General features: G+C 41.6%; 2 protein-coding genes across 3 annotated transcripts in view; both read right to left on the reverse strand.

Annotated features, from left to right (window-relative positions):
- Positions 1–1,147: 1,147 nt before the first annotated feature.
- Positions 1,148–10,020, reverse strand: GNG4 (G protein subunit gamma 4). Of its 2 annotated transcripts, none has more exons than XM_033144323.1 (3): positions 9,998–10,020; positions 4,593–4,701; positions 1,148–1,312 (listed from the first exon to the last, which is right to left on the reverse strand). In XM_033144323.1, the coding sequence occupies exons 2-3, from the start codon at positions 4,689–4,691 to the stop codon at positions 1,184–1,186; spliced, it is 228 nt and encodes a 75-aa protein (XP_033000214.1). In that variant the 5' UTR covers positions 4,692–4,701; positions 9,998–10,020; the 3' UTR covers positions 1,148–1,183. The 2 variants fall into 2 exon arrangements, with proteins under 2 accessions (XP_033000214.1, XP_033000215.1); XM_033144324.1 differs by lacking the exon at positions 9,998–10,020 and adding an exon at positions 8,626–8,648.
- Positions 10,021–15,404: 5,384 nt separating this feature from the next.
- LYST (lysosomal trafficking regulator) overlaps positions 15,405–24,800 on the reverse strand; it is a 79,967-nt gene continuing 70,571 nt past the window's right edge. Inside the window, exons 49-53 of the mRNA XM_033144325.1 lie at positions 22,955–23,094; positions 22,571–22,668; positions 18,811–18,967; positions 18,222–18,293; positions 15,405–16,203 (exon numbers count right to left, since the gene is read on the reverse strand). Of these exons, the coding sequence (XP_033000216.1) occupies positions 16,065–16,203; positions 18,222–18,293; positions 18,811–18,967; positions 22,571–22,668; positions 22,955–23,094 (606 nt within the window). The 3' untranslated portion in view covers positions 15,405–16,064. The remainder of the gene's footprint in view (positions 16,204–18,221; positions 18,294–18,810; positions 18,968–22,570; positions 22,669–22,954; positions 23,095–24,800) is intronic.

Raw genomic sequence — 24,800 nt, forward strand, 5'->3', positions numbered from 1 at the left:
TCAGCATTGCCTTTCTTTGTTGTATGCATTTTTGCATGTTTCCCTTTTTTTTTTACATAGTAAGAAAAAATATTCCCATGGAGGGTGCTTCTCACCACCAGCGACCATGACAGTTTTTTGAGGTTTAGAATGCAATCCTATACCCTTTTACCTGGGAATAAGTCCCATTGAACTTAGTGGGACATCTGAGTACACATGTGCTGCATGTTTGGGATATGGAAACCTGCACACTAGACAAATTTTGTCTTCTCTTCCCTCTTCCCGTGTGTTGCTCCATTCTGCTTCACTATGCCTGGTTCACCCTCACAAAAGCAAAGTAGCAAATAAAATGGAATAGCCATGACCAATTGGCTGACGCAAGATCTGATATAGTTACTGGGCAGGCTGAAACGATTTGTTTTCTTCAAGCAAAAATGAATTGCCTATGCTTGTTTAGTTGGTAGAGTATAAATATTCCTATCTGAGAAATGATCAAATGGGTTTGTCATTTACACTTGAAAAGCCTGCTTTAATGCAATATGCCTGGTAGACTGTAGGGCTAACATTTTTATAGCCAGATTATTTAACATTAACCTAATTATCCTTTGAAAAACTTAATATTTACATTTTTAAAATATTAAAAATTCTGATTTTTAAAAGCTTATCATCATCAATGTTTATCCACTATGCACAGACAATGTGGTCTGACTTGGTAAAAGGCATCTTCCTATGTTTCTAAGGGGCAGCAGTTTTAGCGGTTGTCTATAAGATAGGGGAAGGTTAGATTTCTAAAAGGTCCAGTGTTTTAAGATGTCACTAAGCACAACAATTTGCTGAACTCTTAAATAAAAATACAAAGGATTTTTAAAAGTTGAGAGTAGATATTGCTCATCTTGGTATCAGAATCCCTCACGAATAGACACGCATACTCTAACTGGCAAAAAACGAACTATCATGTAACTGAAACCAAATAAGGCTCCTTCGTTTAAAAAAATAAGTGAACAGAAATGTTTAGTACAAAGGACTGGTTTTTAAAAATTGACATTAGACTAGGCTTCCATGTAGAACACTTATATTAACTTAAGAACATGTGTTCTTAGCAAGTCAGTTTTGGACTAAATTATTGTACAGAAGATGTCTTGAGGAAAAGCATGCACCATCAGTAATGTTTTCTCCCAAAGGTCATTTTTAATTGCAAGGTGATTCAGAGAATAGTACACAAGAGCTTCTTCTCCCGGAAGGGATTTTCAGATGTGGGCACTGGAATAATAAGGGGATCTTCTCCCATGTGGGCATCGCAGTATGCCAATAAATCAGCAGCAGCCTTGGATACCTAGAAAGGTTTAGAACAAAAAAACAAAAAAAGGAGGGAAGGGGGAGACAGAAACCTAAGCATCATGACTGCTGCCACAGGGCCAACGGAATCAGTTGAAATATTTCCATATAGTACTGATTTGCACTAATAAAAGCAAAAACACACCTCAGAGCACATAGTCTTTATACTCAAACCTGGGCACTGGGCAGCAAGAAGGGTCCTCTTAATAGGCAAATGAGGAATGCCCTGGGGGCACAGCATTCCATCGCAAACCCACAAATATGTTGCTTTTGGTAAATGTATAAAGCAATCCTACATATTCTGTAGTTCATTATGACAATTCATTTGTCTTCTCCACGATTGTGGCAGTGCCTGAAAATGGTGCCCACACAGGCTGAACTGGCAGAAAGTGTATAATTACTTTTTAATGTGAAGAACATGTTCAGCTCATTTGCTCTATTGCTACATCTTTTATCAGATGTTTTATAGCGTTGACTGGAGAATCGGAAGAGCTCCATTGAACTTTCAACTGGTTAAAATGAAACAAAATGAAGGAGGACAATATATAAATACTATCATTATCTTTGTTTAAATGGCTTGTTAGACTTGGGTTAGATTTAGACAGTGATGTCTTTGTAGTGGGTGGTGGCTCTGAGATTATCCACATTGTACCTTATCACAGATATAACACCCAGTTAGGAACTAGCACAACTGCACCAAGTCCCAAAAAGCTCTCCTGGGTATGACCTAGTGCAATAGGAAAATGGACAAAGGCAGCAGGGTGGGAGGAAACCAGCTAATCCTCTACAACACCAGAGTATGTTGAATTTCATTTGGGAAACATTTCCTTCATGTAACAGTACAGCTTGGAACCACTCAGACACAGCTTCTGCTGGTTTCCAGGCCTCCCTGCCTCACTACACAGTGAATACAGAAGAGCAATTGTGGGCTAAACCTACTCATTGATAAAGACTAAACCAGCAGTACAGAACCCTCAACGCAATTTCCACTTTTTGCTGAGAGTATATTGCAATGAGCTTCCTTGTCCAAGACATGAGGATAAGTATTATTTATAAAAAGTACTACTGTCCATAAATGAAATTAAAAACCATAGATATAAACAAAAACTATGTAAAACTTTAAAATCAGAGATCACATCTGCATATAACTACCACTAAATCTTCCTTAACTGATCCTTCAGATACTTGCTCTTTGGGTTCTAACAACTTCCATTTATTCCACTAAAATCTGAAATAATCAAAGCCTGAGTTTTTCTGTTTTATAGATTCATCTTTTGAGAGATGGTAGTTTTGTGTGAAGAATGTCTCCAGGTTAAAGGAGATGGATGGGCAAAAGGATCCTTGACACCTCCCAGTTCCATGGTTCTCCATTAACTGAAAGTAATACTCCTTCTTCCTTCTCCTGCCCTCTTTTATATACAGTGGTACCCCGGGTTACGTACTTAATCCATTCTGGGTTACAGTACGTAACCCGAAAAGGACGTAACCCGAACAATTCGTTCAGCGCATGCGCAGACCGGAAAAATCCAGAAAAACCGTGAAAAACGCTCTGCGCGTGCGCAAATCGCACGTGCGTCGGGTTGCGCTTCTGGGTTATCAGAGTTCGTAACCCGAAAAGTATGCAACCCGGAGTGTACGTAACCTAAGGTACGACTGTACTACATATATATTACCACTTCCTTCACCTCCTCCTCAAGATAACTCAGGGGCTCAAGTTATCAAACATTTGAGATTTTAGCGTGAGTTACCAGCCTTGAGGAGAACTGTGGAATTTTACCATTACATTTCAGAGTAAAGGAGGTGATTAGAAGCAGCCCAAGTTAGAACATAATCCTGTTAGATACACTATAATTATAAGATTCAGTGACAAGAGAAAATGCTGCAATTACTACAGTCACCTTCCATGACAAGACAGACATAATTGCTATTCTTGTGAGAACGCCCACTCTGCTTTTGCTTTGTCTAAAATGAGCACATCCACAAACATCTCCGTAACGCCACTGTTGATCTCACAACACTTATTTTAGAGATATTTGCTCAACCTCTTTTTTAAAAAGGGAAGAGAGAAAACACAATAGCTATTGTATATAACAGTGTGTGATCTGTCACTTGTAATAAAAAACAACTACAGTGTTTCTTGATTGGAAGGCAGCAAGACCAACCCATTGGATATCCACAGACATTTAATTACACAAATGATTTATATCACTCTTGTCTAATTCATTAAAATTTCACTAACCTTCTTCCTTTAAAAAAAATCCTCTCACAATAACAGTGGCGTTTGAGTTTCTGGATCATTGCAATTGCTCTTCTCCTTTAAGCTATTTTTATATATATACAGTATATAAAAACAAGAAAACAAAAAAACAAAACAAAGATGCATCTTGTGGACTAATAATGTATTTTACACTTATACCTCACTTTTCCTCTGATGAAGGCACAGCGGCTTACAAATGGTTCCTAGGCCTCTACTAGTCAAGCAGCATACAGGATTAGACCCATTTATCTTTAAATGGATAGTCACTTGCTTTCATAACTTCAAGCAAAATCTGCTTTGGCACAGTCTTAACACTTTCAATACACATGTACTTATGGAGGTGCTTTCAGAAGCTACTTTTGCTTTGTAGCTGAAGGCATCCAGTTTCAGTTTCTGTCAATAATAATTTAATAATAATAATTTATTATTTGTACCCCACCCATCTGGCTGGGTCTCCCCAGCCACTCTGGGCAGCAAGGAAATAACAGCAGATTTGCCATTTGTGTTTTGCTTTTAATGCCACTGCATGATTGTGAATTCAACTTGTACTACCATTTAATTTATTACTGCAGAAAGTGGGCCCTTTGTACGGCAAGCTGAAAATGTAAAGACCATGAAGACTTTAGAATGCCTCTGAATCTTATTTTGTTCAATGTAGCAAAAGTAAATTGTACTCTGAAAAGAATGCATCAAGTCTGACATTTAATAAGAACACTGACTCCTGTGGGAAAGGAAATAATGTACCTTTTCCTGAATTAAGAGGAGAGATGGCCCTTATCAAGAGAGAGCAAGATTTATCTACAGTGAGAGGTGGCTACAAAGCTCTTCAAGAAATCATTTTGGTGTAATCTGATCCTCAAGTCAACAGCCAACTGATTTTCAGGCATGAGGTGTGCATCCTGTCAGTGCTAGAAATGTGTCCTTTGTTTCAGCACAGGCTGACCAAATATTTATGCACCCCAAGAATAAACATTATATTATGATGTAATATATGTAGACATAGTAGCAGTTTGAAATTTACCTTTATCCTGTCCAGATATGCCTCCATTTTCAGCTGCTCCACTGCTTTTCTTGCCTGAGATATATTTGTTGTACTGTTATTAGCCATTACCTCCTTCATCCTCCTTTTTCTAGAACAATAAAAATTACAGCATGGGGGAAATGCTCAAATTCCAAATGTAAACAAATCAAACCATATATTCCTTTCTAGCCATGTTTTCATCCTTAGATCATTCTCTCATTTCAAACATCATGGCATGGAAAAGTGTCACAATTTACCTCCACAAACTCTTCTTTTCTCAAAACTCTTCCAGTATATCCAATATCAAGTTTTCTTTACTTGCAACAGATTACACTTATACCAATCAGGTGAGGCCACATTTCTATGCTAAATAAGGAGCCATGAGACAGGTTATATATCAAAACAGGGATAGTAAAGACTCAGGTCTCTGTATAGCCCCTATGCAGTGGCTAGTGTGACTAACACTAGTGATCACGGCAGCCTACTAGCTAAATTTGCAATATAAATTTCAGGGGAAGGAGGTTCACTTATGAAACAGACCAAAGCTCTGGGGTCCCATGGGCAATATGCTGTGCTTTCAGACACCACCGTTGCCATCCGCCAAAGCCTCCTCCCAGGTTCTCCCCCCCACACACACACACACAATGGATGGCACTGGACTGGCTAGAAATAAAGGAGAAAACATCTAGTCACCCCGCCCTCTTATCTCCATTTACCCAGAATGCTTCTGGTACACGCTTTTCCCATTTGGTGTTTGATTCGCCTGCTTTTTCTCTGGTTTGGGTGTATTGCCAAATATGCCTCTGGGCCCAAAAAGGCTGGTAGCCTATACCATACATGGACTACTCTCACCAAAAGACCCCACGCAAGACTCTTTTAAATTTTATGATCAAATCACCCCCCAGCTTTTTAGAACAGAGAAAGCTGTCTCATGACTTGGTTTCTCTTAGCCTTTCATCTCAGGGGCCTGCTAAATCCCTGAATCATGCATTTGTCTTTCAACTGAAGGCTGATGAAATAACCTAGATGACAAGTGTAAGCAAATGGTGCTGCTTAAAGACAAGTGTGGATTCACACTTGCTGTTAAATCTTTGGCTAAAATGGAAGACGATGCCTTTGAAAAGGGCTGGAAAGATGTTTCTCCAGTGGGCACTAGGACACTGCCCCCCAAGTGGGAATTGATTGAACAGAGTTGTTGACTGAGATCAAGATAATTTTTAAGTTACCGGTATATAATCAACCTCAAAATAATAATAATAATAATAATGCAGATCTGTCAGCCCTTAAATTTATCCATAAACATAAGTCAATATATTTACCTCAATTTATGTGTAGTACTTATTCTCATTGCATCTGGTGAGAGGTAATTTTCAAAGCTGAAATTGATAAAATTACCCGCACTCTTCTATGCCTCAAGAATACCTATTAGAATTAGCACTGAATTCAGCTGAATGTTGGGAGAGGTTTGCATTACAGTGATCTGATTGAGAACTTTGCTTCCAAGAAGGCTCAAAAAGTTCTTTTCATTACATAGGGTACTAGAGAATTGCCTCTTAAATCATTAATCACTGTACCATTATTTATCAGTGAAATGGCTATCACCAATTCACCTTATGTCCCTCCCATGATAAAGCCATATACTGTAACATGTTTTTTTGAAGGGGTAGGCTTTTTCTGTTTCTCCATCACATGTGGAGGCAACAACTTGTATTCATATATTTGCATTGCAGTGTCGATATGCTATATGAATCTTTTCCACTCCAGTTGTAATAAAAATTGACCACAATGCATGCGTTATGATACTTTTATACGTACTTTCATTTGAAGCTTCATGTACAGCCATAGCTTGGTTGTCGAACGGAATCCGTTACGGAAGTCCATTCAACTTCCAGAAACATTTGACAACCAAGGCGCAGCTTTGGATTGGCTGCAGAAGCTTCCTGCATGCAATCAGAAGCCGTGGAAGCCATGTTGGACATTCGGGTTCCAAATAACATTTGCAAACCACAACACTCACTTCTGGGTTTGCGGTGTTCGGGAGCCATAACATTCGAGTTGCAAGGTGTTCAGGATCCAAGGTACGACTGTATAGAACTGAGTGAAATTTTATGCCTGACTTGCTTTCACATATTTAAGGGGTCCCATAAATGACTGCCATTTATTTCACAGCAGGAACAGTGATGTCATATCCTGGAGCCCCATTTTCCAACTCTGCAATGCAAATACATTTTTCTCATAGAGAAAACCCACCAAATAAGCTAGGTCATAGAAGAGGCAGTTTACATGAGCATGCACAGCTATGAGTTAAACTGCCACTTTTAGTTGGAAAAATTCCAGAGCCTCTTTATTATCACTAAACAAAACGTGGAAAAAAATTTCAAGTCCACCCAAACTTTTAATCAGGCAGGATGTTAAACAAAATATGTGGGAAGAGGGTGTCGGGGGGGGGGATATTGCCTTGGCATTGAAGCCATATTATCTGTATTGGCCCAAATTTTGTTTTTTTTTAAAGTTCTATATAGGCTAAGAATATGTGTGGCTAAACAGCGCTGGTGCTTCAGGTTTTACTTCTGCACACACACACTTCTTTCACTCTTTAAGCTGAGAGTCATGGATGTGGTGCTAAACAAAACACTGGATAGCCCCCCCAGGAAACCAATGTTTCTTTGTTGGTAGAAGATGGAAGTATTGATTTTGAGATACTTCTGTTAAATGTAGAAAGTGGTGGAAAGTTGATAGCAGATAAAGGTCCTTATTATACAACCATTGCCTTGCAGTTCAGCTGACAACTTTTTTGTTGTTGTTGTTTTGGACAATTGAGGCCAATACGAGCATATCCATCTATCTATTTCCAAAGTCAAAACCTGAACAGAGTCTGGCTTTGGAAAACTATATCTGTGTGTGGTGGGGGTGGGAAGTACAGCAGGAGAGGGTCTCTCGATCTGCACGGTCCCTATGCATAGTCCCTCTATCTGCAACTGAAGGGGGCACTGACAAATTTACCCACCCACCTCAGAGGTTTTCAGCACCAAATCAGGGACTGTTCTTCGGCCCCTAAAAAGATCCTGAAGGTGGAGAATTAGACACCTATTGAGTTCAGCACCCATTGTCTACATAAAGGACTATGAGGCATGATATCCCCTGTGAATTTTGATTGGTCCCAGGTAGTCTAATGTTTTGGGGTTGTTGTTTTTTTCCTTTTTAATGAATGCACTCAACATTGAATGTAGGGGCAGATGGGGCTCATCACCCTGGGAAGGAATCCCATCTAGGAGAAGGAAAACTCTTATCCTAAACCTCCGCTGCCTTGCAGACTATCTTTGGGAGAAGAAAAGGCTAAGGAGTAAACCCTGCACAAATCCAGAGTGGGGTCCCAAAGATGGCACTTTGTACTCCTCCTTCTTGTAATTCCTGCAGCCAAGCTCTGCTTTCCTTCAGATTACTATACAACAGTGAGGGCAAGGGGGGACGGGTCTTGTTGTCTGGGCAGCCCAGAACCTCCACACACACTGCCTATACGTATGCCCTGGGGAGGTCACTTCCTGATACTACCGTAACTCAGCAGTTTCACTTTTATCATGCCAGACGGATGCCAACAATTCAGCATTGGATGTACACATGGATCTATTTTTACAGTAATGGGAGAAAAGCACTAAGCAGGAAAAGCATTACAAATCCCAGTTTTGCATTTTGACAAGTTTGTCGTAACATAAAAGCCCTCTTAAATGAAGCCAAAGGGTTATCTAGTCTTATCACCTCTTTTCCCACTGACCAACCAGATGCTTATGGGAAGCCCACAAGGACAGTCCTCTCCTGCTGATGTTTCCCATGAATTTATCAAATCCACTTTAAAGCTATCTAAGTATGCACTGTGTGAAGAAGTGCTTCCTTTTGTCTGTCCCAAATCTTCCACCGCTTGGCTTCACTGGAAGACCCCCCCCCCCCCAGTCACAAGAGAGGGAGGAAAACCTCTCAATCCATTTTCTCCACCACATGCATAATTTTATGGAGCCGTATCGTGATGCATTCTTACTCGTCTTTTGTCCTTCCTTCTCCTCATGATTATGCTTATGCTGTGCCAGTTGTGCCCTGCTCATCTCACTCGGGACACTGTGATACCTTCTGCAGCACAAGCTTCTATTTGCACTCGGGAAGCTACGAAACTGGGGGAGGGGGGAGCATGCACTAGGAATCTGCCTGTCTTACAAATATTCAGATTTATTTGAACAAGATTTTCAAATGCACGTCAAGCAAGAGAGATCTGCTTTCAGCAGGAGGTCATTCTTGATAAGCATTCTCACACAGCTCACACATGTCTGCAGAATTCTGGGAAATACGTGCCAAAATTGGCTTATTGCCTTTCTTGGCTACCATCTCCTTCGTCTACCATCTCTTCATGTTCATAATGTTCAAACTGTTCTGAACAAGCATCACTTTTTACATAATAACCCCTCTCCAATCAGTATTACAATGGCCACTGGAATCCAAGATTTTCCAGTTGATCTATTCTAGGAAGACATGAAGGCTCTTCTGATAACAGAGGCTAGGTTGCAGGTTCCCTTTGTGGAAACTCACAGTACCCATTATTTCTTACTAGTAGACTGACTCAAGTGAGAGGTACCAGAGCCATTAGGGTTGTGATGATTCTGGCCAACAAATCACATGCGAGCCATTATAATACAAAACTGGCACACTTCCTGCAAGTGGCATAGAAACCCCTATCTCGTCTAACCTAGAAAACACCAAGCTCCATTTGCATCAGGTTGTCTAGAACTCATTCCTTGGACCCACAAGCTCAACAGCAGAAACATGTGCACAATGGAAAAGTATGTCTCAGAGCAAGTACAGAGTGCATAGCCCAACCACCCATTTCTGATGCCAGGAAATACATGTTTTCAAGATCGGGCAGCTTACACCCCACTATTTTTCCTTGTCAATCCATCTCCCTACTCCCCGGGAGCCATTACCTTTAGGATTATGTAGAACACTACTCTCACCTGGAAAGACTATCCCATTATTCAGTAGCTCCTTCCCAAGTTACCACATTTGCGGATAAGCAGAGTATCCTTGAAGTCAACCCTGTAATATGCGCGAGTGATTAAAATATTATTTTCTTACATGCACGCAGGACCCGGGTCTCACAGGCGTATCTATCTATAAGGACTAACAGGCACTTATACACCTCGCAGTATTTTGCTCCCTCGCCCATCACAGAGAACAGGAGATCGACAAACACTGGAACCAACCCACGCGAAGGGATCCCTGAAGCTTGCGCCCCTGGGAAGTATCCGACTCCCCCCCCCCCCAGATTGGGCGAGACACCGACGCAGCCCATCGGTCTGGTGCTTTCCTTTCCTTGCCTACTTTCCCATTTCCATTCCATTCCTTGACCCGCAAAGACTCACCCCTTGCAGACGACGACGGAGGCTCGGGGGGGGGGGGGCAGTCCGAGGGACTCGACGGTGGAGCAGCGCGAAGCGGCCACCTCACGCCCCGGCTACAATCAGGCTCGCGTCGAGGCGGCACATGCCTGTCCGGCGCGGGGGGTTTGAAGGAGCACGGCCGGCCCACCACGCCCTACTAGACGCGCCTCCCTCCCGGAAAGGGGCCCGGCGGGGCTTCTCTGCCTCCTGCCCTCCTGCGACGGGAGAGCCCAGCCAAGCTTTTTGCAGGCTTTGAGCAAGGCAGGCGGGGGCGCGCGCGCTGCGCACCCCCGACGGAAAGGAATTCCAGCTCGTGACGTCAATGGAGTTGGGTGGGAGAGCAAGAAACAGCGCGCTTCCATACCTACTAGCTGCTGCTCCTGGCTTCTCGTGTGTGTGTGTGTGTGTATGTGTATCTTTTATTTAATGAGGGCAGCCCGTCTGCGGGTTGTCGCGTGTTGTAGGAAGAGAGAAACGTGTGTGTGAATTTTCATCGCGCAAATCCAGCAACGTTTCTGCCTCTTAAGCAACACAGAAATTTCCCTAGAAATAGGGAAGTAACGCTAGCAATTACTTCCACCCCATGAAAGCTAACACAGAGTTTACTGTTTATATAGGCCGCCATGTGATATTGGTACGAACTGGCGGTATAGAAATGCTTGCGAAAGAAAGAGAGGCACTAAACCGATCCCAATATTTAAATGAAGCTGCATCATCCCGTCACATGGAGTGGGCCCTGAAAGAGGTGTTCATGGGTTCACTTTTGCACATGGGGGGGGCGACGGATTCGGGATGACACACTTGTGGGTTAACTGGATACTAGCAAAAGAATATTGCTCATTGTAACAGTGTCACAAACCGATTTGGATTTGATTAATAGGGAAAGGTCATCATCCAATCTCAAGCTGTAATTTAACATGACAAGTGTGAGGGGTGAGTAAGAGCTGCTTCACACTTCGAGAATCGTGTTTGTGCCAGTGATATACAGATGGTTCCCATAGTGAACACGAAAAAGTGTTGAGGACAAAGAAGCGTTCCTTAAAACATTTTGTTAGCCACGCTCCAAGCACAGAGGACCTTGGCAACTGTTTGACACACCATGTGTTATTAAGGTGCCTCTACTCTTCATACTACTACTACTACTGTAAGGGAACGATGATGGAGGCTCCGCAAAATAATGGTATTACCATAAATGTTAAAACGCTCTTAACTATTGGAGAGTTGGGAATTATAGGTATTATAGGGGGGGGGGGGGAACTACAGCTTCTAAGGTTCCTTGGGGAAATCCCAAATGGATGGTGAGGATGTGACATTAGGGCCAAGAGTAGCAGCCTCTGGCGATTGCTCCTGAGCCCCAGCCATTCCCCACTATAACCATGCCTGGGTTCCCAAATCCAGCCTGCTGTTAGGTGTGGTGGAAGATGCTCTCTCCTCACATCTTGTTGGCATCCGTCTGCCTCGGGAGGCAATGGAAGAGTGCGCCTTTGGGGATGAGGTCAAACTGCTGGAAATTTAGAGCTCCTGCTGTGGCTGTAGAGACCGATGTGGGAGACATGTTTTGTTGCAGCTGGGGCAGATGAAGGCGTCCGGTTGTGATGCTGGAGATGCAGCATGGCATTTCTTCTCCCTGCATTCCTTCTAGCAGTCATTCCTTCTCTGCTATGGATGCACAACCTGACTGTCTGTCTCCAGGCACTGAGGTTGTCTGGAACGGATTTCAACTGCCAGCCCAAGCAGCTTCTGTATACGGATATATGGAACAGGAGGAGACACCCTCTTGTTCTTCACCTGAATGGTGAAGCCCCATGTAGGACATGCATGAAAGCCCTATTTATTATCACTGTGCTGGTGCGGGAGGCAGGGGTAGAACAGAGGAAAACACAGCTGTGACTGACTGGGTGAAAGGGGTCTGTGAGGTAAAATGCCCCTAAAACTGTATTATTGCAACAGCAGATCTCGCAGAGGTGGATTTAGGAGAGCACCAAGCCAAGAGGGTGCTGCAGGGGGCATTGCAACAATGGTAAACAACAGAAGGTAAGCTGAGGGGTGGGTGCTGAATTTTGGTGTTGCACAAGGCATCACTGAAATTTTAAAGCCTTTCAAAGTCTGCCACTGGAGCTCATTTTTCTGTAATGGAATGTAAATTGTTTTGTTTTTCAAATTTCAACACTAGGTGAGAAACAGCAACAATGGCTGTGTCAGATGAATCAACTCAATAGCATGGAAGCATAAGAGGCAGCCCCCACAATGAAGCAAAATTAGGCGGTCGCCTCAGGTAGCAGACTGACTTTTGTTATGAATGGTACAGTGAAGCCTTTGCCACCCTTGTGTCTGTGCTGGCTGGAGCTGCGGGGAGTTGTAGGCCAAAGGACTAGCATAATGGGCGGGGAGATAGATCTGATTTTCAGTGCACAGCCCAATAGGAAGTTCTGAAGTGAATGGAATTGCTCACAAGCCTGGTTTTGATGGGTTGTGCCCTGATTTAGGGAGCAGTGCAACTTGGATTTTTCTACCTCAGGCACCCAACATGTATTGCGCTTGCACTTTGGAAAACAAAATTTTATATAGCCAGAAAAATCAAAATGCCGTTGTCAAGTGCTCTTTCCAAGGAGAAAACATTTTTATATATGTTGAGGTTGAATTATCTGTAGAGTGAGATCATTTGCCGTTGGCAAATCTGGAGCTAGCTATATGACACAACCATAAAAAGTCGCAAAGTGTTTCAGATTCATGACCATTTAATTCCATTTAACGTACATTTTAATTCAAATTAGCTAAATTCACACCAATCTTGTTTTATTGTTGTAATTTTACCAAACTGTCAAATGGAAATTCTTGAATGCAGCTCTATGTCTGGAAGTTTAAAGTTCTTTTAACTGATACACTGTATGTACTCGAGTCTAATGCACACCTCATTTTTAGAACCTTGAAACAAAACAAAAAAAGAGGACTTGCTGGCTAATGTAAATGTGCTGTCGAATCTAATACACATCTTAATTTTCACAATGTAATTTGGCCAAAAAAGGTGCACATTAGATTCGAGTAAATACTCTACTTAATAGTTCATTCATGATCAAGCAGAATACAACTTCTTTCATATATATGAGAAAACCAAGAATGTTGAACTGTGTAGTTACTGTGTTTGGAGGTAGATGATAATTCTTATTTTGTTCAATCTAGGAAACATATGGCCAACATCAGGTCAAGACAGGATAAGAGTATGTTGATGTGGCGGGTATGGTGTTTGGGGAAAGGGGAAGCTGGAAATTCCTTGATCAATCCTCTTTAACAATCCTCTGGGAGCAATTGACAGCTAAGAACAGGGCTCACTCATCTTAGTTTCTGGGCAAAGTAGAATTGTCTTACAATACTGAAGTTCTGTAATTTATTTTTTGCATTTAACTAGTCCTAAGAAGGAGATTGCACTGGAGCAAATGTAAACAAAATAATAAACGAAATAAGTAATATGAGTTTAGAAGACGAAAACATACCTAGAATCCCTGTGGGGGTTTGTAGTCTCTAGTTTTCATCTGTATAATATTAATGCCTTATCTATATTTGTATGAAATACTTTATTACTCAGCAATATAGGTGCAGTGAACATAAATATACTGTAATTATATTATTATTTACAGGGATATTCAATGTATGCATAAACCTCATGAGGTGTCATTAAGATTTCCAGAACAAAGCTGCCATGCTGAATAAATACCATTCTATCCAAAAACCTTATAGCTTTGCATAAAAATACTGCATCTCACAAGGTCAGTTGCTTTGCATATTTAAGATTTATAATAATGTCCTAAAAGTAAGACTTCATAAGTGACATTTTGTATCCTAATGTAGAAGCAATTTAAAATGCCTCAAGAACAATGAAAAAAGATGCTACCTCAAGCACACCATTGCAGTATAAGTCCTTGTTTTTAGATGGTAAACATGATTGAAATGCGAACCAAAATGCATTTTCCTTTTGCAATTTTAAATGTGGAAATCCATAGGTGCTAATGTAACATCGGCATCAAGCTGGGAAAAGACTAGGAAGAGACATACATATATTCGCACACCATGCCTAGTGTGCTTTTTTAGATTCTGGATTAATCAGAAACTTCCCCCCCCCCCAAAAAAAGCTTTTTTGAAACAATTTTGAAAGCTTCAAGACTCCTACAATTTTATATTTGAGTGAGCAGGAAAAGGGTGTTGATTGCATATTTATGAAGTGACCAGTTACAGTTTTCATGATGCTTTTAAAAGAGGCACATGCAAAAGAAACACATCAAAGGGAAGATCAAAATGAAAGATGTAGATTATGGAAAAATGTATAAATTAATACATCACTAAGGAATTCTGGGCTTATTTGCTTTTCCCCAAGAAAGAGAGTAGATGCATTTATACCACATGTATATCAGAAATTTAAATCAACTTATTTATTGAACTAGCCACATGAGAAAGCCATTAAGAGTCAGAATTTTATAAACTGAATGTTAAAGGCTTTACATATTTAACTGTTAATTGTAAATGTTGTTACAATTTGCTTTTAACAAGAGTGGGGGAAGTCATGCTGAAAATGTCATAATTATGTTTAAATGCATAATTTTAAAAGAAAACGTATGAGTTCCTATTCTGTGAGTTCATGTTCTGTGCATGTAACTCTTCATTAGTATTATACAGATATATTTAAAAATGTAATTCATGCAGTTTTTAAACAAATCAAAACAATTTTAACACAATTATGATATTTATACTTTTTCAATCCCCTACCATTGCTAAAACTAAATTGGAAAAAACTAGTTTTGGTGGAGTTTAAATATTTGAACTAACAGAATTGCTCAGTTAGCTAGATTGTCATAATTCTGCTCCCCTCCTCCTCTGCCATTACAGAGTTTTCACAATTCTTATATGACAAATAGAAGCATATTTCTGCTTCTGCTTCCCCATTCTTGATGTCCAGAGTATAAACCACAAAATGTTTCAGTCTTTGGGATTTATACAATTTGAAATTATTTTGAACGATCTCTGTATTGCTTCATGTTGTCAAAACAGTTTTGCCTATTAAACTACAGGTACCACAGAGCCTAGGGCTTGCCGATCAAAAAGTCGGCGGTTTGAATCCCCGCGACGGGGTGAGCTCCTGTTGCTCAGTCCGTGCTCCTGCCAACCTAGCAGTTTGAAAGCACAAAGTGCAAGTAGATAAATAGGTACCTCTCTGGCGTAAACAGCGTTTCCGTGTGCTGCTCTGGTTCGCCAGAAGCGGCTGAGTCATGCTGGCCACATGACCCGGAAGCTGTCTGCGGACAAACACCGACTCCCTTGGCTTATAGAGCAAGATGAGCGCGCAACCCCAGAGTCATCCGCGACCGGACCTAATGGTCAGGGGTCCCTTTACCTTTACCATATATACTTAAACTGCTATAGACTTATGGTCTGTTATAAATTAAGACAGTGAATAAATAGAATCACATTTCATAGAATTGTACTTCTGGTATTTCAACAACACTGGTGCAGAGACACCTACAGAGAGTTAATTTGCTTCTCTATAAAGCAAATCTGAGTTCCTGAATTTTAAAACACTGGTACTGGGTGTGTCCATTCTAGAGAAAGGTGTACTACAGTCAACTAATAAGTTACACACACAACCCGACCTTGTTTTTTTTTTTTTTAATAAACCTTTGAAGTATTTTAATTCTTTTTTTTTTTTTACAACACAAAGGGGCAGAAGTCACCATTGGCGCTTCAGGGTTTAGAATATACACGTCCACGAAATGATTTGTAAAAATATTTTTACATTATACATTGCAGCATTTAAACTTCTGGGTTAGCGCTTCTACTCTCTCCTGAAAAAAAGCACACCAGAAGTTTCCTTTAACCAGTGATATGGTCTGGCGCGTGAGCATATCTAGCAGCCTTTCACTGATATATTGCTAATCTACTCTCAGTTATCATGAAGATGTTAAAGAGTACTTCAAGATCCAGTTAAGCAGAAGAGATTCTATAATCTACCCTGGATTGAAAGCGCTTCAAAATAACCAAGGCCAAGGAGCAAGAACAGCCATCAGCCAGCTGCATAGCTGCCCAGGAATGAGTAGAACATGGGGAGTTTCAAGCGCTGTTGGTCCTTGCGACACCAAGCAATAACAGTTCCTTCATTATTTGCCGTGTACAGATGATGGCCATCGCAGGAAAATGTAAGGCTGTAAAGAAAAACGAAACAAAAATCTGTCACATCTCACGGGTTATTGAGAATTTTAAACCCTAACACTAAGGATGCTCCTCAAAGGGGTTGCCGGGAAGGGGGGGGCGGCAAAAGGAGACTCAGTTTTAATATTCCTGTGCTAATACATACGTTTATTTTCAACACTGACATCCTGCCTTTCTAAAAAAAAAAGTCTCGTACAAAACAGCACGTTGTACTCAATTCTGTAAAACATTAGGAATGTCTGCAACAGCTCCTCCACCCTCACTCCTGAATAGGTCCCAAGGAAAACTGTCGCACATCGAGTCTACACTCACTCTTATTTTATTCTAATTCTTTGGAATTTGCGTGCTTCCCCTCCCCCCCTCCCCCATCCCGGCTGCCTCTTGTGCTGGAGTGCAGTCAGGCAACCATAAATTTCCTTGTGCATTTTTCTGGTTTCCTGCAAATCTTAGGGAATCGAAAGAAAATGTATGTGAAATGTCTATGGAAAGAAATATATATGGCTAAGCTTTACCATATATGCCTTTACTAGCCCACTGCAAAAGAAACGGCTTTTGAAAGTAAATTCCCCTCATACACTTTTCAGTTTGCTGCCCAATTTATTTGGCGCTAATTTTTTTTTTATGTGCTTTGCTCCTGCAGTTTTCTCGTTTTATGTAATCTGACGGATCAAAAGAAAGAATATTCATTCCTCTATTCAGGAATGCACCAGAAATAATTATGAGCACAGCCAGGAAAAAAGAAAGAAAGAAAGCACTGAAAAAGTCATGGGCATGGAAAGGAGAGTAGCAGATACTGACAACTGAACACAAAAACTGATCTACTGCGGCCCTCAGTAGAGCAGTTGTGAGCCCAATTTTCCACAATTTATTGGATTATCCCCATATCAGACAAACCCAAATTTACAGGGTAAATTGATATTGGTGTTGTTTGAGGGTAATATCATGAGGACTACACAAACTACCGGTAAATGGGAACACAAATAGATGCAAACAGCCAGTAAATTCCAGTGTGAACAAGCCCTAATGCAGAATTCTCAAAATTATCTGTAATAGGAACTTCAAAAAGATAAGCAAAACATATTTCAAAGACATCAATTTACACAGAAAACAATTTTTTCACAGTGTAACAGTACAGTGGTACCTCAGGTTAAGAACTTAATTCATTCTGGAGGTTTGTTCTTAACATGAAACTGTTCTTAACCTGAGGTACCACTTTAGCTCTGCTCTGGTTATCTCCCGCTTGGACTACTGCAATGCACTCTATGTGGGGCTACCTTTGAAGGTGACCCGGAAACTGCAATTAATCCAGAATGCGGCAGCTAGACTGGTGACTGGGAGTGGCCGCCGGGACCACATAACACCGGTCCTGAGAGATCTACATTGGCTCCCAGTACATTTCCGAGCACAATTCAAAGTGTTGGTGCTGACCTTTAAAGCCCTAAACAGCCTCGGTCCTGTATACCTGAAGGAGCGTCTCCACCCCCATCATTCAGCCCGGACACTGAGATCCAGTGCTGAGGGCCTTCTGTCGGTTCCCTCACTGCGAGAAGCAAAGCTACAGGGAACCAGGCAGAGGGCCTTCTCGGTAGTGGCGCCCGCCCTGTGGAACGCCCTCCCATCACAGGTCAAGGAGATAAACAACTACCTGACATTCAGAAAATACCTGAAGGCAGCCCTTTTCAGGGAAGTTTTTAATGTGTGATATTTTTGTGTCTGATTTTTGTTGGAAGCCGCCCAGAGTGGCTGGGGAAATCCAGCCAGATGGGCGAGGTACAAATAATAAAATATTATATTATATTATTATTATAGCTAATGGGGCCTCCCGCTGCCACCGTGCCGCTGCTGCGCGATTTCTGTTCTCATCCTGAAGCAAAGTTCTTAACCTGAGGTACTATTTCTGGGTTAGCGGAGTCTGTAACCTGAAGCGCCTGTAACCCGAGGTACCACTGTAAATGGCTATGTGTTCCAAAATGAAGACTTTTGTTTGTTTGTTTCCTTGTTTGTTTATTACCTTACAATAGGTTTATTTGATTTAGGGAATGTAATTTCCCGCACAGGTTTCAAATCCCACGTGCTCCACAGCCTAAGGAAAAGACAAAGACAAAGACAGAATGACTGCTACTGCATACAATCCAAAAACAGCTTTCCAGAGATTTGGCTGCAGTATTGTAGGACTAGCACTTTCATCTGTTTTTATGTCCTGCCAGAGTCTGGTTAAACTTGTGTTGCGGATTTTTGGCATTTTTCAAGATGCAACCATGACCTTTCTGCACTAATGCATATGTATACCTTTTTAGTGCAAGTGTCATGGACAAACTGTTTTGTTTTTTTTTTGAAAAAAGATTAAAAAGCCCCTTTCATCTGCTGCAAATGGGTCCCTTCTGAAGCAAGAGCGCCCTTCACAACCTCGTTGTAAAGCTGTGAAACTAGGGTTACTGTATGGAGGAAGCTGTCCCCTTTGCTCCACAGAAATAACCAACTGTACACATCTTCAGAACAGATGCATGGAAAAAGAAGTATGGCACAGAGTTTCCCAAAGAATAGCTTTTATAAGGAGCACTTGCAATCAAAAAAGGAAATTGTCTCTCGTAACCACTCACCGTACAACTCCATTTTCCAGCCCTCCTGCAATCACATTGATAGAGACTCCTTCAGGCTGGTTAGAGAAAGCAACAGAGCATATAATTTCCCTGCAGTGCACATGTCCCACAAGATCACCGTTCACGGTCCAAAGTCTCAGATCACTGCCACCACCAACTGAAATGCAATAGAACAGCTGCATTAGCAAAACAATGAAGATGAAACAATTTACTACCCAAAAGACCACTCAAAAGAATGAAGGCCTAGCATCCAATCATATGCAAGCACTGACATTACATAATATTTTTCTGGCACTGACTATTTCTCAAAAACATAAAATCCAAGTGAATTACACAGAAGCTATAGCATTATCAATAGGTCATACCAATCACACCTAACAACCACTAACAAACTGAAGGTGTTACTGGACTGCAGCGGGACATCTGTGTCAATATAAGAGGCACCCCTAAATTTCTCTAATCTGGGGGATCTCAAATATTTTCCCATTTCTTTTATTTCAAACATTAACATACAGCTTTTTAGATACAAACTACTTCTCAAAGTGGTTTGAAGCATGATAAAAACATACTATCAATGGAAACAATAAGGACTGGCAACAGAAAAAACTTCTATTTCCAGCAGTCCAAGTAAAGACATGCAAGATGTAATGGCCCAACTGATGGAAAGGTCAGCACAGAACCAATCCATATTCTGGCTTCCTACCAGGCTATGCTTAGGGGTGTACTGAAGAAAAGTATTTTTCTTCCCCCGAGAGATATCATATGGCCTAAACAGGAATGCAGAAAGATTGCCTTCTGAAGTGTGCCTTCAGCTACTTTTACAATTGTATTACATCAGTGTGATGAGAGCATCCAACATCTGGAAGAAAATGTAAGTTACGTGAAGCCACTTCCTGGTGTGCAGACTGACATAATGGATAATTTGATCATTACTTCACCTAATTAACAAACAGAACTGAAATGCCAGATTAATAGAATCAGAGAATCAAAGAGGGTCTTGTAGGCGATATAGCCTTGCTCTCTGTGTGAACTAAAGCACCCCAAACAGACAAGTTATCCAGCCTCTGCTTGGATAGGAAGAGAGAGACCCACCAGTAATTTGAGATCTTCAGATGGGGTCCTTGTGGAAGGTAATGTGGTACCCACCCTTAAAAGAGCACGGGGTGTTTGCTTGTTTATTTAGCCTTGAACATTGTTCATGGGCCAGGTAGACATGATGAGAAGTAGCAGGCTGTGTTTTGTGACTCTGCAGCTACTGCTCAGACAATTCACTCAATTTAGGTAGGCATGAAAAGCTGTGCTGAATTCCTCATGGAGGGAGGTAAAAAGGATGTCTATTTCCACTGATAAGGGGAAAGCACTTTGGTGACTCACATAGCTCTGTGTCCTTTCCCATATATAAAGGAAGAAGAATAAAATATATAAAAAGGAACACAAGCATTTAATATTTCATTTTAAATAAATAAATAAATAAATAAATAAATAAATAAGAAGACAACACACCTCTGGGTCATGACTTTTGATTGAACTTTACCAGACAACCAACCAAATAAGAATAGCAAGAAAATCTAACTCCAACATGAATTCATAAAGAGGCAGGTGGCAAGGAGGCAGCTTTAAAAACTGATTAGCTTTAAATCACTAAGGAAAAGGAACAGGTTAAAAGTGCTATCTAGATATATAACACACCATTTCCCATCCCTACTCAAACCCCTTTTTACCTTTAAGTACTCCAGTGACTAGAGTCATTATTACCTTTAACTCAAGCTGAGGAGCAGAAACGAATGAAGGTGTAAACTGGCCATTAATCTCCCTAGGATTTTAGAAAGTTGCTGATAAATCAATTCAGTCTCTAGAGATGTGCAGTAACCTACAAATAGCTACAGATAATCCACATTCTCTTCCGGAATCTCCTCTTTTGGAACACCTATGCTGCTTGTTTTAATTCTATCGCAGAGCCAATGGGAATATCACCGATATTTGTCTTGCTTTTACATGTATACTTAATGAACATTTTAATACAGCCCCCATGCTACCAGTTATTTAATATCAGGAAGCAAGGAGAAGATATTAATTTTAACAAAAGCAATTTCGGCTTGTATATCCCCCACGGGAATTTTTTTGATACAGTATCTTGGATAACAGTTCTGATGTATGGGCCTTAACTTCAGAGAATGGAAACTCTTTAAGAGCTAGCTGAACCATTAAACCTTTGAGAGGTTGAGATTCATGTGCTTGTGTTCGCACAAATACAGATTTTACAATGTAGCATCGTTTCACCCAGGAACATGCATAGTAAATATGATGTCTAGGAATCACAGGTATGCAGAGTGTTCGGTCCCACCTTCCTACCCTACAGCCCTTCGACCCATCACTGAATGTTGGGATGACCCTCTAGAACAGCATTCAATGGTGAACAAAGGGTATCTGGCAGAAGGGAAATGAAGCTCCTCTTTAGGTGACCGGGCCGTTTGAGCCAAGCTACACCTACCTGTCAACCCCCCAAAACAGGGCTTGCTAAGCCCCTTGCAGATTTTGGGTGCTTGGGAAGCAACACACATTGATTCTAAAGGGAGCATTTTTTTTTCTTTGCAAAGGAAGTAGTTTGTATTCAAAGCGCTTTCCCCAGCACTTAGAATATGATCTGCTTTCTCTGTAGAAACTTCAAAAGGCAATCAGCTGATCACCATTTAAAAGAAGCCTCTTTCAGCTGATTGGCACTGAAAACTCGTCTTCAAAGAAGGTTGCTCTAAGCAGGGCCGTCTTAAGCATATCCGGCGGCGTGGTGCAAAAATCTCTCCCGCCCCCCCCCCCCCCCCGGCAACTCCAAAACAAGGGAGGGGGCGGTGGAAAATGTCCTCTGCCTCCCCCACCACCCCGATCCCCGGCATGGTGGTGGCGATCAAGCAGGAAAACGTGCTGGCAGACATACCAAGAAGGCAGCCCAGGAAGGCTGTGCGCCACCTTTCGCCAGGAAGCAGGAGGAGGACAATGACCGGGAGGAGGGCCGTCTTTAGCAGATGCAGAGACTTGGGAGGGAAGCTGTGGGGATTCCTCTCCTCCTGCAGAGGCTTGGGAAGGAAGCTGCACGCCCACCAGCCATATAGCTGGTGGGCATACAGGGAAAGGGGAGGCTGCTAGCAAAGCCGCGCAGCTCCCCCACTCGCTAGGGCGTCCCTGAGAAGCTGGTGCCCTGGCACAATGAACCACTAACACCAATGGGAAAGAGGGCTCTGGCTCTAAGCAATGACCAGCCATTACAGAAACCTCATTTGAACTTTGGCAGGTGTCCATCACCTAGTGTCATTATGGAGGGTCCCACCTACCTGCCATAGTTTGCCAGTGGACGAGATAAGGATCTGGCCCACTGGCCAGTTCTGGTTCCTCAGCCATGTTTAGTGGGTCAGTCTTTGCTAGTATGTGCCAATAAGAACCCCAGCATCTTGCCTTTAGGGGCACACAGCTCAGTGGAAGAGCATAACTTTTGATGCAGCAGGTCCCACATCTCCAGGGAGGGGTGGGAAAGGCTCCTGCCTGAAGTCTTAGAGAGCCATTGCCCATCAGCTTAGACTGAACTACAGGGTCTGATTTAATGGTCTGGTTTGCACACCAAGGTAAGCTAATCTGAAATAAACGATAGCCTCCCTTGAACCAGCAGCACCCCCCTTGTGCACGCTGCTCAAATTGTGTCTGTCCTGCACCTGCCTTTGCCCAATAGGAAGGAAACAAACCACAGCACTGTTTTTGAGAAGGCACCTACCTGAATCACAAACTGTTGCAATGTCACCTGTTGTTTCACTAGCAGACACTGCTGTTACAGGACTCTTGTGCCCAGCAAGACTTTGCACGTAGCAGAGCCTGTAAGAATCAGAGTTCAGTGATGAAAGAAGCAGCTTCCACTGCTGTTGAAAGTATCAGTATCTTTCAGTCAACGTTTTATTTAGTGTGCCTGCCTCCAATATCCATTATGAATATCTGACTACAATATTTTTTTATATAGTACAGGTTGGATAGTACTTAATTATCACCATCCATTTTATGATAAATGAAACAGAAGTCAATTCTACATTATATTTAAATATTTAAAATTTAGAAGTTGGGTGCAGTCAAGACAGCAGGAGGATATATTGAAGCATATTAGTACCTGTTCAAATCCCAGATGATGCAAGTTCCGTCTTTGCTTACGCTTATCATTATACTGTAAGGCTTGCAGACAAACAAGCTGGTGATCTCTGCAGTATGGCCATACAGATGCACTTGAGATTCCATCTCAATCTCAGATGGCTGAAAAGGAACAAAGACACACTAAGTTCCAACTTTGGTTCAATTGGGATGTGGGGGATGAGGAGGGCACAAAACTATATTGCAAAACGAGGTCTGATGCCAAACTAGCGGGTGGGGTATAGATGTTTGAAATAACAATTTCCACTTGCATCATTGATAGCTCCTGTTCTATACAGTTGTGTTTTTCCATTTCAGCTATCAAAACAACAACATGTAAGTGAGGGTTGCTCAAGTCAAAAGCATCCATACCACTTCACACACACACACACAACCACAACCTGAATACTTGGCTGACAAACAAATGGTAGTATGGTATTAGTGCTGAAAGGTAGCATCTTCAGATGCCTCACATAGTCATTAGCACAGAGAAAAGCTTTATACAGCTGCCTTATTTGTCGAGACACATTGTCGCTTGAGCAATTTATATCTAGATGTGTCTTTCACATTGCCATTGTTAAGAACAAACTGCAGCGAGAAGGAAATAAAACTTTGCCCAACTTCACTACTATTTAATTCCACCCTTTCCTCTCTGAAGAGCCAAAAAACTTATTGAGGTGCAGAATCATCATTGCAATAAAAGAAGCTGGTAAGAACAGAAGGAAGAGGCGACAGACAAGAACCAACACTTTCCCTAGATACGCTAGCCGCATCAATGTTGTGCTAGACTCCAACAGCCCATTAAAAAAAAGACCTGTCTCTCTCATGTACCAAGCCTAAAATTTATTGTGCCAGGATAAAGGTATAGGGCCTGTCGTCTACATCTGCACTGTGTTAGAAATCATAGCACTGCGTTGCCACCTCACGCTGGTATTTCAGGTAAAAACAGCAACGCAAATAGTTTAGAACCACACTGTATGTCTTTCATTCTCAAGTATGAATTACTTCACACATGATTGGCATTGTGGCCTTTTTTTTTTTAGCAGGGTGGGATGTGCAGCCCTGCCTTTCATTTGTATAGCTGTGCTTTTAGGTTTTTAGGTTGGTAGAGCATGAGACTCTTAATCTCAGGGTTGTGAGTTTGAGCCCCACATCGGGCAAAAGATTTCTGCATTGCTAGGGGTTGGACCAGATGACCCTCGTGGTCACTTCCAATTCTACAATTCTATGACTCTGTTGTTGTTCTTAACTGATTTTAATGCAAGTTGCTTTGGGTCACTCTGTGACAAAAGTGACTAACAAATAAAATACATAATAATTATTTCCTGCCCTGCACCGAATCAAGTTGTCCACCTAAATTAGTCAACTGGGAGCAGAAACCAAAACAGATGCCAGTGAACATGCTGTCACACCATATGGCCTTATTTTGAGAAGCAGACTAGACACAGAAGTTTCCCTGTATTCTGTCTGTTGTGTGTAGAAATGTCAGAGCTATGGGACTCCCATAAAGATGGTCACACCTGAGCAGAAGGGAATGGGAGAAATGCCCACATTTAGGTTAAGAGCATTTCTAGACCAAATATAAGCCCATTCTGTATGAATTTATTTTCTGGTCTTTAAAGCACCACTCTTGTTTACCACAAACAATATTTTCAAATTTTAACTTCTGCAACTGATGTAAAATAAAAATGAAGATCTAATCAAGGATCTCCTGCATCACATGTAACTTGGCTCCAAACCAACAAAAAACCCACAAAAAAGGAAGTCCTTTGCAATTTAAGCAATCATAAAACAACTTGCACCTAAATATCAGTAAGACAAAGGAGATG

Source organism: Lacerta agilis, chromosome 3 (assembly GCF_009819535.1).
Source record: "Lacerta agilis isolate rLacAgi1 chromosome 3, rLacAgi1.pri, whole genome shotgun sequence".
Classification (NCBI taxonomy): Eukaryota; Metazoa; Chordata; class Lepidosauria; order Squamata; family Lacertidae; genus Lacerta; species Lacerta agilis.